The 12,461-nt window shown below is 42.9% G+C and overlaps 1 protein-coding gene across 2 annotated transcripts in view; it reads left to right on the forward strand.

Moving 5' to 3' along the window:
- Window positions 1–711: 711 nt before the first annotated feature.
- Window positions 712–12,461, forward strand: part of WDR35 (WD repeat domain 35) — a 42,798-nt gene continuing 31,048 nt past the window's right edge. For both annotated transcript variants that reach the window (XM_056856463.1, XM_056856464.1), the window contains exons 1-8: window positions 712–756; window positions 2,026–2,143; window positions 4,071–4,142; window positions 5,551–5,643; window positions 8,188–8,316; window positions 9,022–9,155; window positions 10,793–10,958; window positions 11,116–11,261. In XM_056856463.1, coding sequence (XP_056712441.1) covers window positions 733–756; window positions 2,026–2,143; window positions 4,071–4,142; window positions 5,551–5,643; window positions 8,188–8,316; window positions 9,022–9,155; window positions 10,793–10,958; window positions 11,116–11,261 — 882 coding nt within the window. In that variant the 5' untranslated portion in view covers window positions 712–732. The remainder of the gene's footprint in view (window positions 757–2,025; window positions 2,144–4,070; window positions 4,143–5,550; window positions 5,644–8,187; window positions 8,317–9,021; window positions 9,156–10,792; window positions 10,959–11,115; window positions 11,262–12,461) is intronic.

The raw sequence follows: 12,461 nt of genomic DNA on the forward strand, positions 1-12,461 counted from the left end.
GAAGATAGGCAGGGGCTATTGTTGTCACTTTAAAGCACTGGTTCCCAACCGGGGGTCCGTGGAGCCCCAGGGGTCCGCGAGAGCTAAATTAAGCTCCGCAAAACAAACTTATAAACCCATAATAAATTAATATTTTCAATTAAAAGTTCTCTATTATAAAATATGTATATCAAATATTATTCTAAGTTTATTGTTTAACTAACAGTTATGATTAAAGTTTATTTTCAAATTCTAGAATTTTTATTTGGAACCTTGGGGTCCCTGCACCGAACAAAAAAGTCCTAGTGGTCCCTGGTCAAAAAAAGGTTGGCAACCACTGCTTTAAAGGGAGTTCAATGGCAAAAAAATTGCAATTGTCATAAGTTGTAATTGCTGGGGGAGCCACTGCAGAAAAAGAATGAAGGAGGAGCTGCTCACTCTTGCGCGCAGGGGAAGAGGAGAAGCGCATCGAAGCGACGCACCCAAACCTCTGAAACAAGAAGACCGCGCATGCGTAGAAGAGAGAGAGGAGAGAGAGAGAGAGAGAGAGACGACCGCGCATGCGTACAAGAGAGAGTAGCAGGGGAATTTCCGCCCTCTCGGGATTCTTCTCCGCGTTCCTTTTCCGGTGGCGGTGGTTGCCAAGGAAGCCGGGCTCCGTTGTCATGGCAACGACGGCGCCGGGCCCCTGGAAGTGAGGCGTCCGTTTTGAGGCCTGTGCGGGACGCAAAACGAAAACGTCCCCTGAGCAGGATGTTTATTTACCTGAGCAAAAAGGTGAGGAGGCCTCCGTCCGAGCCGCCGGCGGGCGTGGCGGGGCGGGAAACCGGTCTGGAACGCAGAGCGCGGTCGCGGTCCCGCCGGTCCAGACGTGAACGGGGAGATCCGCGTTCGGAGGTCCCCAACGGTTTTAACGCTTCCCTGTCCAGGCGCACGTGTCTGAAAAAGCGCTCCGAACGCGGAACTCCCGGCGAACGTCTGGATGGGCCATGATTCGTCTCGTCGGAAGGCCACGTAGGCTGGCAGCGTCGGTCACTAGCTCTTACCCACGTGGAGCCTCCTCGGACCAAAGCTTCTCACCGTGCCTCATCCCCCTGTGCGTGTTGTTTCCTCGGAGTAGACCCCCCCCCACCTTGTTTAATGGGACTTGCAAATAAAGAAACGAATGAATCCCTAGGTAAGGGTTAGGATGGCATCTTGAAACGGAGGCCAACAAGGGTGAAGGGCTGTGGCTCAGTGGTAGAGCATCTGCTTGGCGTGCAGAAGGTCCCAGGTTCAATCCCCGGCATCTCCAGTTAAAGGGGCTATAAGCAAGTAGGTGATGTGGAAAACCCCTGCCTGAGACCCCGGAGAGCCTCTGCTGGTCTGAGTAGACAATACTGACTTCGGTGGACGGAGGGTCTGATTCAGTAGAAGGCAGCTTCATGTGTAGGATTTGAATGACCATCTGCAAGCTGAATCCAGATTTCATAAACCAGTCATAATTAAAATAAACCAGGGTTTTGCATTACGCATGAATCAAGTTGTGGTCTTGTAAATAATCCCCTAAGGAATTGTAAAGGTAACATTTACCCACAGAAAATTTGTATATATCTGGAGAACCGAGTTTGATAACCCACTGCTCCACATGAGAGGTGGGCTCTAATCTGGAGAACCAGATTGGATTCCCCGTTCCTCCACATGCAGCTTCCATATTACAGCAGAATTTTTAGATGTAATGTCACACACAAGATGCTTGTTCAGCTTTTTGTAGTTACATATTTACTGTATTAGATTTCCTTCTCTCCTTCTTTAATCTGTGTATTTCTATGGAATCTTTTTATTAATTTAGCTGTATAGTTTGAAAGGAGATGGTCTGTTGACTATTTTGTGAACTCATTGGGGACTTTTGGTTAAATTAGTCTGTAAAACCCTGTATACATTCATGGAAGCAATAGTGCCATCTGATAGGTGTTTCTAAACTAAAAAAAACCCCATCCATATGCAGCAAACTCCAACTTAGTTTTAACTTAGTTTTTGTTTTCTTGCAAAATGTGTTTCTTTCAGATTGCAATTCCTGGTAACGTTAGACTAAGATGTATTTCCTGGAGTAAAGACCAGGGCTTTATAGCCTGTGGTGGTGAAGATGGTTTACTCAAAGTTTTACAATTAGAGACAAAAACAGGTATGTGATATCTATTCCTAATAGTAGGTCTTGGAACACTTGCATCTGGGCAGACTAATTGCCTTCTTGGGTAAGGTTGGCTCGTTTACCAGTCAAATGCTACCAGTTGAGAACCCTTTACCTGACTAATCAACTTTTCCATGAAGCCAAGAACACCATTGTTTATGTGTCTTCTTGCTTGCTTGGTATCCTTTATCTCCTCACTCTGTAGGCAGACATAGAGTAGCAAATGTTCATCTACTGGACATCTTCTAAAAACGGAACATCTCTTCACAGGAAGAATTGGTTAGCTGTCTTCTTAACACAATTGCTTTTTAAGAACTGATTTTTTAATTAATTTATATTTTTATTTCTATATTGTCATTGTTTGAAAAATTGAAACAGCAAGATTGTTTAAAGTTTACAATAATTCATTATACATTATACAATAATTCATTAAATTATTTGTGTTAACAGTTAACTTATTTGTTTTCATAAGTAACATAAGTATCAAACCAGTTGATGATTAAAGTGTCTTTTTTGTTTTTCTAATAAAGTTGTGGTTTTAAAAATATTTGATAGGTCAATTAACAAAATCTTTTTTTGCCAGTCAAATGGTCAATTTTAACTGTGGCATACAGCTGCTATCATTTGCTATATGGTTCCTATGTCCAATGTGCCCTTGGCTTCTGGACCTTTCCCTTTACGCTTTTGTTTGTGGGTCACTGACACTATTCAATTATATTGGTATTTGGCGCAGCAATATACCAATTATATTGGTATTTGGGTGTATGCCCACACCAGGGCAAAAGACACTGTTAATATTTTTAAAGTATCACAGAACTTAAGGTGTAAGTCTGTCCTAACTCAGAGACAAACTGTTGTCATTAGTATATTATTAGCAATGTTATTTTTCCTTTGTAGGATTCATTTTTCACAAACCTCTTTCAGTTCTAATGGGGGAATGGGCTAGATTTCAAATGCACATATGGTAAAAATCATGCAGCCTGATCCAGTTTACAATGATCAGTAAAGAAGTCCCACAACACAGTGAGACTTCTGAGTACAAGTGCATAGGGCTGAGTTGTTGATTAAATGGTTGTTGTTAAATTAAATTGAGTTGTTAAATTAAATGTTATTCAGCGCTGTTGGATATGAGGTTAAAATTTTTATTTACTTTTATTTTACTAAGGAAAACACCAAAGGAAAATATTGCATTACAGACCCTTACCCTTTGTGGATATATGACTTGTGGTTTCACTTACTTGCATTCTGCAGCCCAAGTGCATGACCCCTCCCCCTCTGTGCACTCAGTCAATGCAAGAAAGAGAGAGAGCAGGGATGAGCATGCTGACTCTGCTCCCTGCCTCCACATGATCTCCTCAACTCAAGCAACCACTGCTGGATGGTTTGTACAGCCGAGTCCCACCACTGGGCCTGCCCTGGAGGACTCTCGAGGCTGCTGGGCCTCACTAACTCGTGCAGCAGACACCACAACCCGAAATCCCTGGCCTTGGTATCGGTGGCTGCTTCACAAGCAACATAGGCTGGGGCCAGTGGTGGCAGCCACCAGCACCAGACAGCTCATGCAGCTGCAGCCTACTTTCACACACTAAAGCAAATTGCCTGGGTGACAGCAGCCACCTCAGCCAGCCAGCCCAGTGGCGGTGCGTGAGCCAAACAAGGCACCACACACAACTTTGCTCTGACTATGTGGTGGGGGAGAGCTGTAGCAGAAAAGTTGGAAAGGCCTTTCCCAGACTGTTTTTTGTCTCCCAGCCCCCCGCCGCGTGCACCGGTATTCATGGATTTTGCCATTTATGGTGATCCCAAGGATGTATCCTAAGAATGTATCCCCTGCGAATGGTGACAGTCTGCTGTATGTAACAAAATGTACAATTGAAACATATTGTGATTGTTTAAATTTTTAAAATCTTTTTGATTGTAGATGATAACAAATCAAAGGGACTTGCAACACCAAGCAATCTCTCAATGAATCAGACACTTGAAGGTCACAGTGGTAAGAGTCGCTATCAATCAGTTACTTGCTGGAAGCAAGCTTGCTGAGAAGCTGTCAGTTCCTGTACGATTGGATTACAGACAATAAGTATTAAGTTTGTGAAGTCAAAGTAGCAAGAAGAATTCTTCGTAAAATTAATTTGCTTAGCTATCTTGGATCAAAAAATTTCCCAAGATCTTACAGAGCCATTACATGTGCGTGACATGTGCCTCACTTTTACCATATTTCACACAATTTGATTTTCAAAAACAAGAATTTCCCTTTAACAAAAGCCCAGGGCAATCCATGAATGTGTAAGTTTTGTTATATCAGTGTAAGGCATAAATTCTAACAGTGTTTCTCTGAGCATCTAGTTTCAGTGTGGAGTTTCAATTACACAGCAAGATCCTGAGCTGAAATTATGCCTAAATCTAAACTTGCTGCTTTCTCTTCCATTAAATAGTGAAATCTGGCTAAAATGTGAATTCTGCAATAACATGAATTTTGAATTTGATTAGCAGTATATACTCCATTTGTTGCCAAACATCTAGCAACATGAGCTTGGAAAGCCAAGCCCTGCCTGAAAATCCTAGCCTGAATGGTGGAAATGTTAAATTTGTCTTCTGATTGCCAAAGAAAAGATTTGCAAATGTTTGAAAGATCTGGAATCCATTTTTCAAATGTTTTGATTAAAAATATATTAATGATGTAACTGTTCATCCAGTTGAATGACTTGAACACATTCACTATAAAGGATTACATTTACTCAAAGCTGGGTGGTTATTTTTAAGTTTGGGTGCGAGGGAGGGTGTTGTCAAATTATTGTTATTGTTCGTTTTGACTGCATGTTGTTTCAAATCAAAATTCAGTAAATCGTTTATTAGAAAAAAATACTCATGGATTAGAGTAAAACTGCTGAATAATGATGTACAGTTACATACTAATGAAATTCAAAACATATCTGCAAACTAGATAAACCCACTAAATATTTTTTATGATGACTGAGATACTTTTGAAAGAAAACACTGAAAAACATAAGCAATAAATAAACACTGGAATATTCTTGTGAAAATTTAGCTGTTATTAAAGCTATTGGGTACAGCATGTGTGAACGAGTGTGTGTGTGTGCAGGGACTAACAACATTTTTTTTCCTTCCACAATACACTGTTGTCTGTGGCTCCATCTTTCCTGTCTCCCCCTGCTGCCAGCTCAGGTTTCCCCACACAGGCTCTTGCCCCATCCCACCAGCATGGGTCTGGCTTCCCCCTTTCCACTGCCAGCTCACCTTTCTCCCCTCTCCCCTCTTCCTCATTGAGGATGAGATGTTGGGTATGTGAGGGTCAACTGAACCCAATCAAATGTAGGAAGTGTAACATAATTATTTTTATTGCTGTGATCCAACAACATCTAATATTCTGTAACATTTAGGTTCTGTGCAGGTAGTAACTTGGAATGAACAGTTTCAGAAATTAACTACTAGTGATCAAAATGGACTCATCATTGTGTGGATGCTATATAAAGGTAAGCAATTTTTCCAAGATCAGTTATCTCATAATTCATTTTATTTATTTATTTGATTTACACCCCACTCTCCTCCCAGGCAAGGCCGGGCTCAGATAACTGTGATATCTCAAATGGCTTTGATAACTGTAAAGTGTTTCTTCTTTTATTTTTAAAATGTGCTTTATAGAGGCCGACTCCAGTTTCTCCTCGTTTTTCACACTTCTTCCCACTAACAGCTTGTTTCGTCTTCTTTTGCATCTGGGCACTTATGCTGACGGTTTACGGCAAGCACTTACCAAGTTCATGAACATTCTTAGTCACTACCTGGCTAGGAACTGTCACAAGGGGTGGCTGCAAGGGGATACTGTGGCTCAGTGGTAGAGCATCTGCTTGGCATGCAGAAGGTCCCAGGTTCAATCCCCGGCAACTCCAGTTAAAGGGACTAGGCAGGTAGGTGATGTGAAAGACCTCTGCCTGAGACCCTGGGAAGCCACTGCTGGTCTGAGTAGACGATACTGACTCTGATGGGCCAAGAGTCTGGCTCAGTATAAGGCAGCTTCATGTGTTCATGTAAGACACGCTCATTTCATATTTCTCCCCACAGCAAGTGACTTAGAATGAGGTCTACACAGAAGCTCTTAGTTTGCCAGAGTATAGATATTTTTTATAATTTGTATCGAGCATTGTGTAACCATAACAGTTTATACACAGTGGTGACCTCTTTCAAAAACTATTTATGGAGAAGTCTAAAAACAGGAAAACAATACCCCTGTGCAGCACTACCATTATTCCCTCCCTTGGAAATGTAGGCTTGAGGACTGTCTTATCTTGATTTATTCCAGGCCAGGGCTATATGAGCCTGGCAGACAAGATTGATTGTTCTTAAATGTTTGTTATCACAATCGTACCAGAAAATGATGATCACAAATGAGAGCGCATAGACTGTCAGGAGTGCTCAGTGGATTAGTAAATGTATTTATCAGATGTGAAAATATAGTTAGAATATGGAGGAGTGCAAGTCAAAGAATAAATAATAATTGAAACGTAATTTCAAAGTAAGCTCCAATATAATGTAACAATAGTATTGGTAATGTTTATATGTGTATTTTCATATGTTTGTAAGTGTTGTGTTGAAAAATAAAATTTACAAAAAAAGGAATGCTTAGTGCAGAGGTAGGGAGCCTTTTTTCCACCAAGGGCCATTTGGATATTTATAACATCATTCGCAGGCCATACAAAATTATCAACTTAAAAATTAGCCAACGAAGCCCCAAGCAGGCAGCTGCCCCAGATGACACCCCCCGCCCGGTGTGGGCAAGCAGGCAGGCATCCAACCAGTGGCCCACTCACCCACCTGGTCTGTTGCATCAGCCAGGCGTAGCCGTCCACCTGCACGCCAGAGTTACTCCTGCTCCGCATGGTCGGGGCAGGATTCTACAGCCGGTTCCTGCTACCTCCGCCTGCAGGGATGAAATGAGGACACACTAGCTAAGGACTCCCCTCCCCCGCACATTCTGGCCCTGTGTCAGGATTGATCTGGCCTGAGAATGGAGTGTTGTGGTTCAGCTAGGTGCTAACCCAGGTCGCAACTGTTATGCTAATGTCTCAAGAGATGTGTGTGTAGTCTAACTTCCGTGAGAACTGAATGGTTGCCCTAGCAACTAGGGGTGGCCTGACTTTGTAGCCTTTCTTCTTTATATACGATCCTCTGTAGCCTGCATCCCCATTAGAGTCCTTCTAAGTTTCATGGCTTCTGCAAATTGTTGAATTTTCAAATAAACCAGCTTTCTTAGGATTTCCTGCCTACGGAGTCTGTTTATGGGTTTGTCAACAAACGCAGAGCTTACATAAGGACTCTAATGGGGATGCAGGCTACAGAGGATCGTATATAAAGAAGAAAGGCTACAAAGTCAGGCCACCCCTAGTTGCTAGGGCAACCATTCAGTTCTCACGGAAGTTAGACTACACACACATCTCTTGCGACATTAACATAACAGTTGCGACCTTGGCCTAGCACCTGGCTGAATCACAACACTCCGTTCTCAGGCCAGATCAGTCTTGACACCCTGCCTCCTTTAACCCCTCCATTGTCACCGCTTCTGCCCCCAGACCTCTTGTAGTACAGAGGGAATACGTTTCTCCATGGCCCAGATGGGAAAGGGTTAACACAGTTTCTTGGGCGGTCCTAGCAGTTCCATAGCTAACGACTCTTCTGCAAGGGGGAAAAAGGTTCCTTTTCTCGGCAAAACAAACTCACATCCGCCTTGAAAAGAGGGTATTCCTGTCAGTGGGAGGGGGCGGATCGCCAGTCTTAGATCCTTCTGAGCTAGAGATCTGACAGGACCCATGAAGGGCCAGACCAAATGACTTCGCGGGCCTTAAACGGCCCCTGGGCCTGACGTTCCCCACCCCTGGCTTAGTGGATCAGTCTAACAGAGGGGGGTTTAATGAGTTAAAATGCATTTTTCTCAAATAATTCCAATTTTGTTTTACTTCCCATGTAGTTCAGATGAAGAATAAGTATCTTAAAGGTGTGGCTGAATTTTTGTTCTTTGGCTTCAGGTGCTTGGTACGAGGAGATGATTAACAATAGAAATAAATCTGTTGTCCGAAGCATGAGCTGGAATGCCGATGGACAGAAAATTTGCATAGTATATGAAGATGGTGCGGTGATTGTTGGTTCTGTGGATGGTAAGCTATCAATTGTATTAACACCTGCAGTATCTTGGAGGTTTTAGGAAACTGGTACTTTTATATTGAACGGTGATCCACAGACATTCCATCAGGACCCAACAATCAGCTCTGATAATCTGTGGTAGAATTGCGGCTCCCTGAAAAAAAATATTTTGGAGATATCTTACCACAGAAAAATGGAATGTATTTTATGCACGGCTTTTTAAAACATTTACCATATATTTTTACACATTCAGATTAAAGTTAATAAAATGAACTTAAGTTCACTTAAGAAAAATGAATTCATTGCTGCTTCTGAGAATGAAATGATTAAGGAATGGTAATGCACAGCATTTTAAATTAGGAGATGTCCTGCTTTGGGGGGTTTGCTTAGGTTTTGGTGAGCTCTTTGTGATTAGAACAGAAATGTATTTAAACAAACACCGCTTTCTATGCATGTGCAAAATCTTGTTTTACATTGTGAGCCAATTAGAGGTTCCAGTCAAAAGTTCACATTTTTCCAAGCATTCAACAGTGGTGCTCATAACTGGCAACTGAATTATGACTTGAGATTGAAGGGGGATCATCCATTGCTAAGATGGATAGGTTAAAATGCCTCCAGAAGTCATCTTGGAGCTCTTCGACTTTGCAGTATTGCTTCTGCAGTATTTTAAATTTTATTTTTTAGTTGCAGTCTGTGTTGAATATGTTTTCTGTTAACAGGGAATCGTATTTGGGGGAAAGATTTAAAAGGTACACAACTAAGCCATGTTGCATGGTCTCCAGACAGCAAAACTCTACTGTTTGGAATGGCAAATGGAGAAATTCACATATATGATAATCAAGGGAATTTTATGGTATGTTCAGGTTATGAGCCAGGTACTCCCTTTAAGCTACTATGGGGCGAGTTCACAACTCCGTCATTCTTGTTAGGAATATTTTCTTACACATTTCTGGCTAGCCAGCACTCCTGCAGCATTAAATGTGTTGCTGCTTTGTTCTTCTGTGATGACAGTGCTTAAAAATTATCCTGCAGCTGCCACAGGGGTTGAAAACATTTCCATGTTACAGTGTGTAAAAGGTAAAGGCAAAGGTCCCCTGTGCAAGCACCGGGTCATTCTTGACCCATGGGGTGACGTCACATACCGACATTTTCTAGGCAGACTATGCTTACGGGGTGGTTTGCTATTGCCTTCCCCAGTCGTCTTCCCTTACCCCCAACAAGCTGGGTACTCATTTTACCGACCTCGGAAGGATATAAGGCTGTCTACCTTGAGCCGGCTACCTGAAACCAACTTCCGTTGGGATCGAACTCAGGTCGTGAGCAGAGCTTGGACTGCAGTACTGCAGCTTACCACTCTGTGCCACAGGGCTCCTACAGTGTATAGTGGAGCACAAATACAGAGGCACAAATGAAAGCAACTAGAGAAGCTGATTTAACTGAGATCAGTGGCATTAAATTGGATTAAATGCAAGTACCGTGATTTAATTGATTTGTGGATTGCAGCCAGAGTCTGTTTTTTATTACTTCTTGTTTTGTTTTGTTTTTGTAAAGACATTTTGTGTAAGTAAAAAACGTCCATGTACCTCACTTTTCATGCTGTGGTACACAGGCGGGATGCTGCTGCAGTCGTCTTGTTTGTGGGCTTCCGAGAGGCACCTGGTTGGCCACTGTGGGAACAGACTGCTGAACTTGATGGGCCTTGGTCTGATCCAGCATGGCTTTTCTTGTGTTTTTAAATACTAGTTTGATGTAAATATAAAAGTTTAAGCTGATATTGCCTCTTTTGTAGGGCAGTTTTGCGGGCACCTGACTTAGCACGATTTGACACCGAGCTTGTCGGGGCCTGGGAGTTAAGCATGGTCAGTCATGGTCAGTACTTGGATGAGAGACCACTGAGGAGGACTGAGGTTGCTGCATGGGGGAAAGCAATGGCAAACCACCTCAGCTCACCTCTTGCCTTGAAAACCCCATGGTTGGGGTAGCCATGAGTCATGACTCAATGGCACATTTAAAAAAAACTTTTTTAAGCCTTAGGAGTTATTCCAGTTTCATACAATGTGCTTTGGAGTAAATGTGCATTAGGACTGGGCTGGGTTTCTGCGCCTTTTGTTAAATTTGTTCCATTTATTTAGATTCAAGGTTGTTAAATGTATTAGGCCAGCGTGGTGTAGTGCTTAAGAGCGGTGGACTCTAATCTGGAGAACCGGGTTTGATTCACCACTCCTCCATATGAGAGGTGGACTCTTAATCTGGTGAGCCAGGTTTGTTTCCCCACTCCTCCACTTGAAGCTGGGTGATCTTGGGCTAGGCACAGTTCTCTCCAAACTCTCTCAGCCCCACCTACCTCACAAGGTGCCTGTTGTAAGGGAGGGGAAGGGAAGGCAATTGTAAGCCGCTTTGAGACTCCTTAAAGGTAGAGAAAAGGGGGGTATAAAATCAACTCTTCTTCTTCCTCATTGTTTGTATATGTATATTAAATTAATATTTTAGATGAAGATGAAAATGAACTGTTTGGTAAATGTAACGGGAGCATTCAGCATTGCTGGAATACATTGGTACCCTGGCACAGAGGGCTATGTTGAGCCAGATTGTCCTTGCCTTGCTATTTGCTTTGACAATGGAAGATGCCAGATAATGAGACATGAGAATGATCAGAGTAAGTAGAACTTGTTTATAATGCCTCTTTAAAAAAAAAAAGAAAAAACAACTGCTATGAATTCAGTTGCTTGGAGTTCAGCGGGAGTCATTCTTCATTCGCTTTTTCTTTACGTGCTCCTTTTATCACTTCTTCTTTTAAAATTCATAACGAACAGATCCTGTCTTAATTGACACTGCCATGAATGTCGTGAGTATCCAGTGGAACCACTGTGGGAATGTGCTGGCTGTTGCCGGCTTCCAGAAAGTACCTGCTCAAGATAAAGACGTAAATCTCGTGCAATTCTATACTCCGTTTGGTGAGGTACAAAACACATCTCTTGTTCTCCTATTCTATTTAATGCTGTATTTGTTTGTTTGTTTATTTTTTAATGTTTTTGCACTGCCTTTCTTGGCCTTAGACACCAAACCAAAGTGGCTTACAAAGCCAGCCAAAACTAACAACCAGACATAGAAATCAAAAGTTACACAAATTTTAAAATGCCAGTAACAGCCCACCCCCAAGCTTATCCATAAATAAAATCCATCGTCTGCCCTGTGGAACTAGGCCAAAGTAGAGGTCATAGAATCATAGAGTTGGAAGGGACCACCAGGGTAATCTAGTCCAACGCCCTGCACAATGCAGGAAATTCACAACTATCTCCCCCCACACCCCCAGTGACCCCTACTCCATGCCCAGAAGATGCCCAAGATGCCCTCCCTCTCATCATCTGCCTAAGGTCATAGAATCAGCATTGCTGACAGATGGCCATCTAGCCTCTGCTTATAAACTCCAGGGAAGGAGGCTTACCACCTCCCGAGGAAGCCTGTTCCACTGAGGAACCACTCTAACTATTAGAAAGTTCTTCCTAATGTCTAGACGGAAACTCTTTTCATTTAATTTCAACCAGTTGGTTCTGGTCCGACCTTCTGGGGCAACAGAAACTCGTCACCATCCTCTATATGACAGCCCTTCAAGTACTTGAAGATGGTTATCATATCCCCTCTCAGGTCAACTTCACTTCTTCTGCCAAACTGTTCCAGAGGGCCGCTTCTGTAAAGGAATGAACCCAGGTTGCATCCAGGCAAATTTTAAAGAGGGTTCCGATCTAGACGAGAGTGAGAGAGCCTGAGGTGGGGGCACAGGTTCCTGTGGGGGAAGCGCTCCCTCAAGCGCCATTGCCAAATGGTTGAATAAAGCCAGACAATTTGATGCTGCGTCTGGGGAAGCCTGGGTTCAGCAGAAGCTGTTAAGGCAAGGGTGTCAAACATACGGCCCGAGGGCCAGATCCGGCCACTTGAGAGCTCTTATCCTCTGAAGCAGCTGAGGTAGCCACTCCCCCCTCCCCGCTCCTGATCTGTGCCCCGCATATTTTTTTGAGTTTTTCATGCTGAACCGTCATTCAGAAAGTGACTGCATTTCTTAAGAGCCCCTTTAATGTGACCTTTTGGGTTTTCTCCGCCCCCTCACCAAAGCATTTACTGAAAGAACCATGAAAAATCACAAACGTGCCTTAGCTATGTA

Source organism: Euleptes europaea, chromosome 10 (genome assembly GCF_029931775.1).
Source record: "Euleptes europaea isolate rEulEur1 chromosome 10, rEulEur1.hap1, whole genome shotgun sequence".
In the NCBI taxonomy this organism is placed as follows: Eukaryota; Metazoa; Chordata; class Lepidosauria; order Squamata; family Sphaerodactylidae; genus Euleptes; species Euleptes europaea.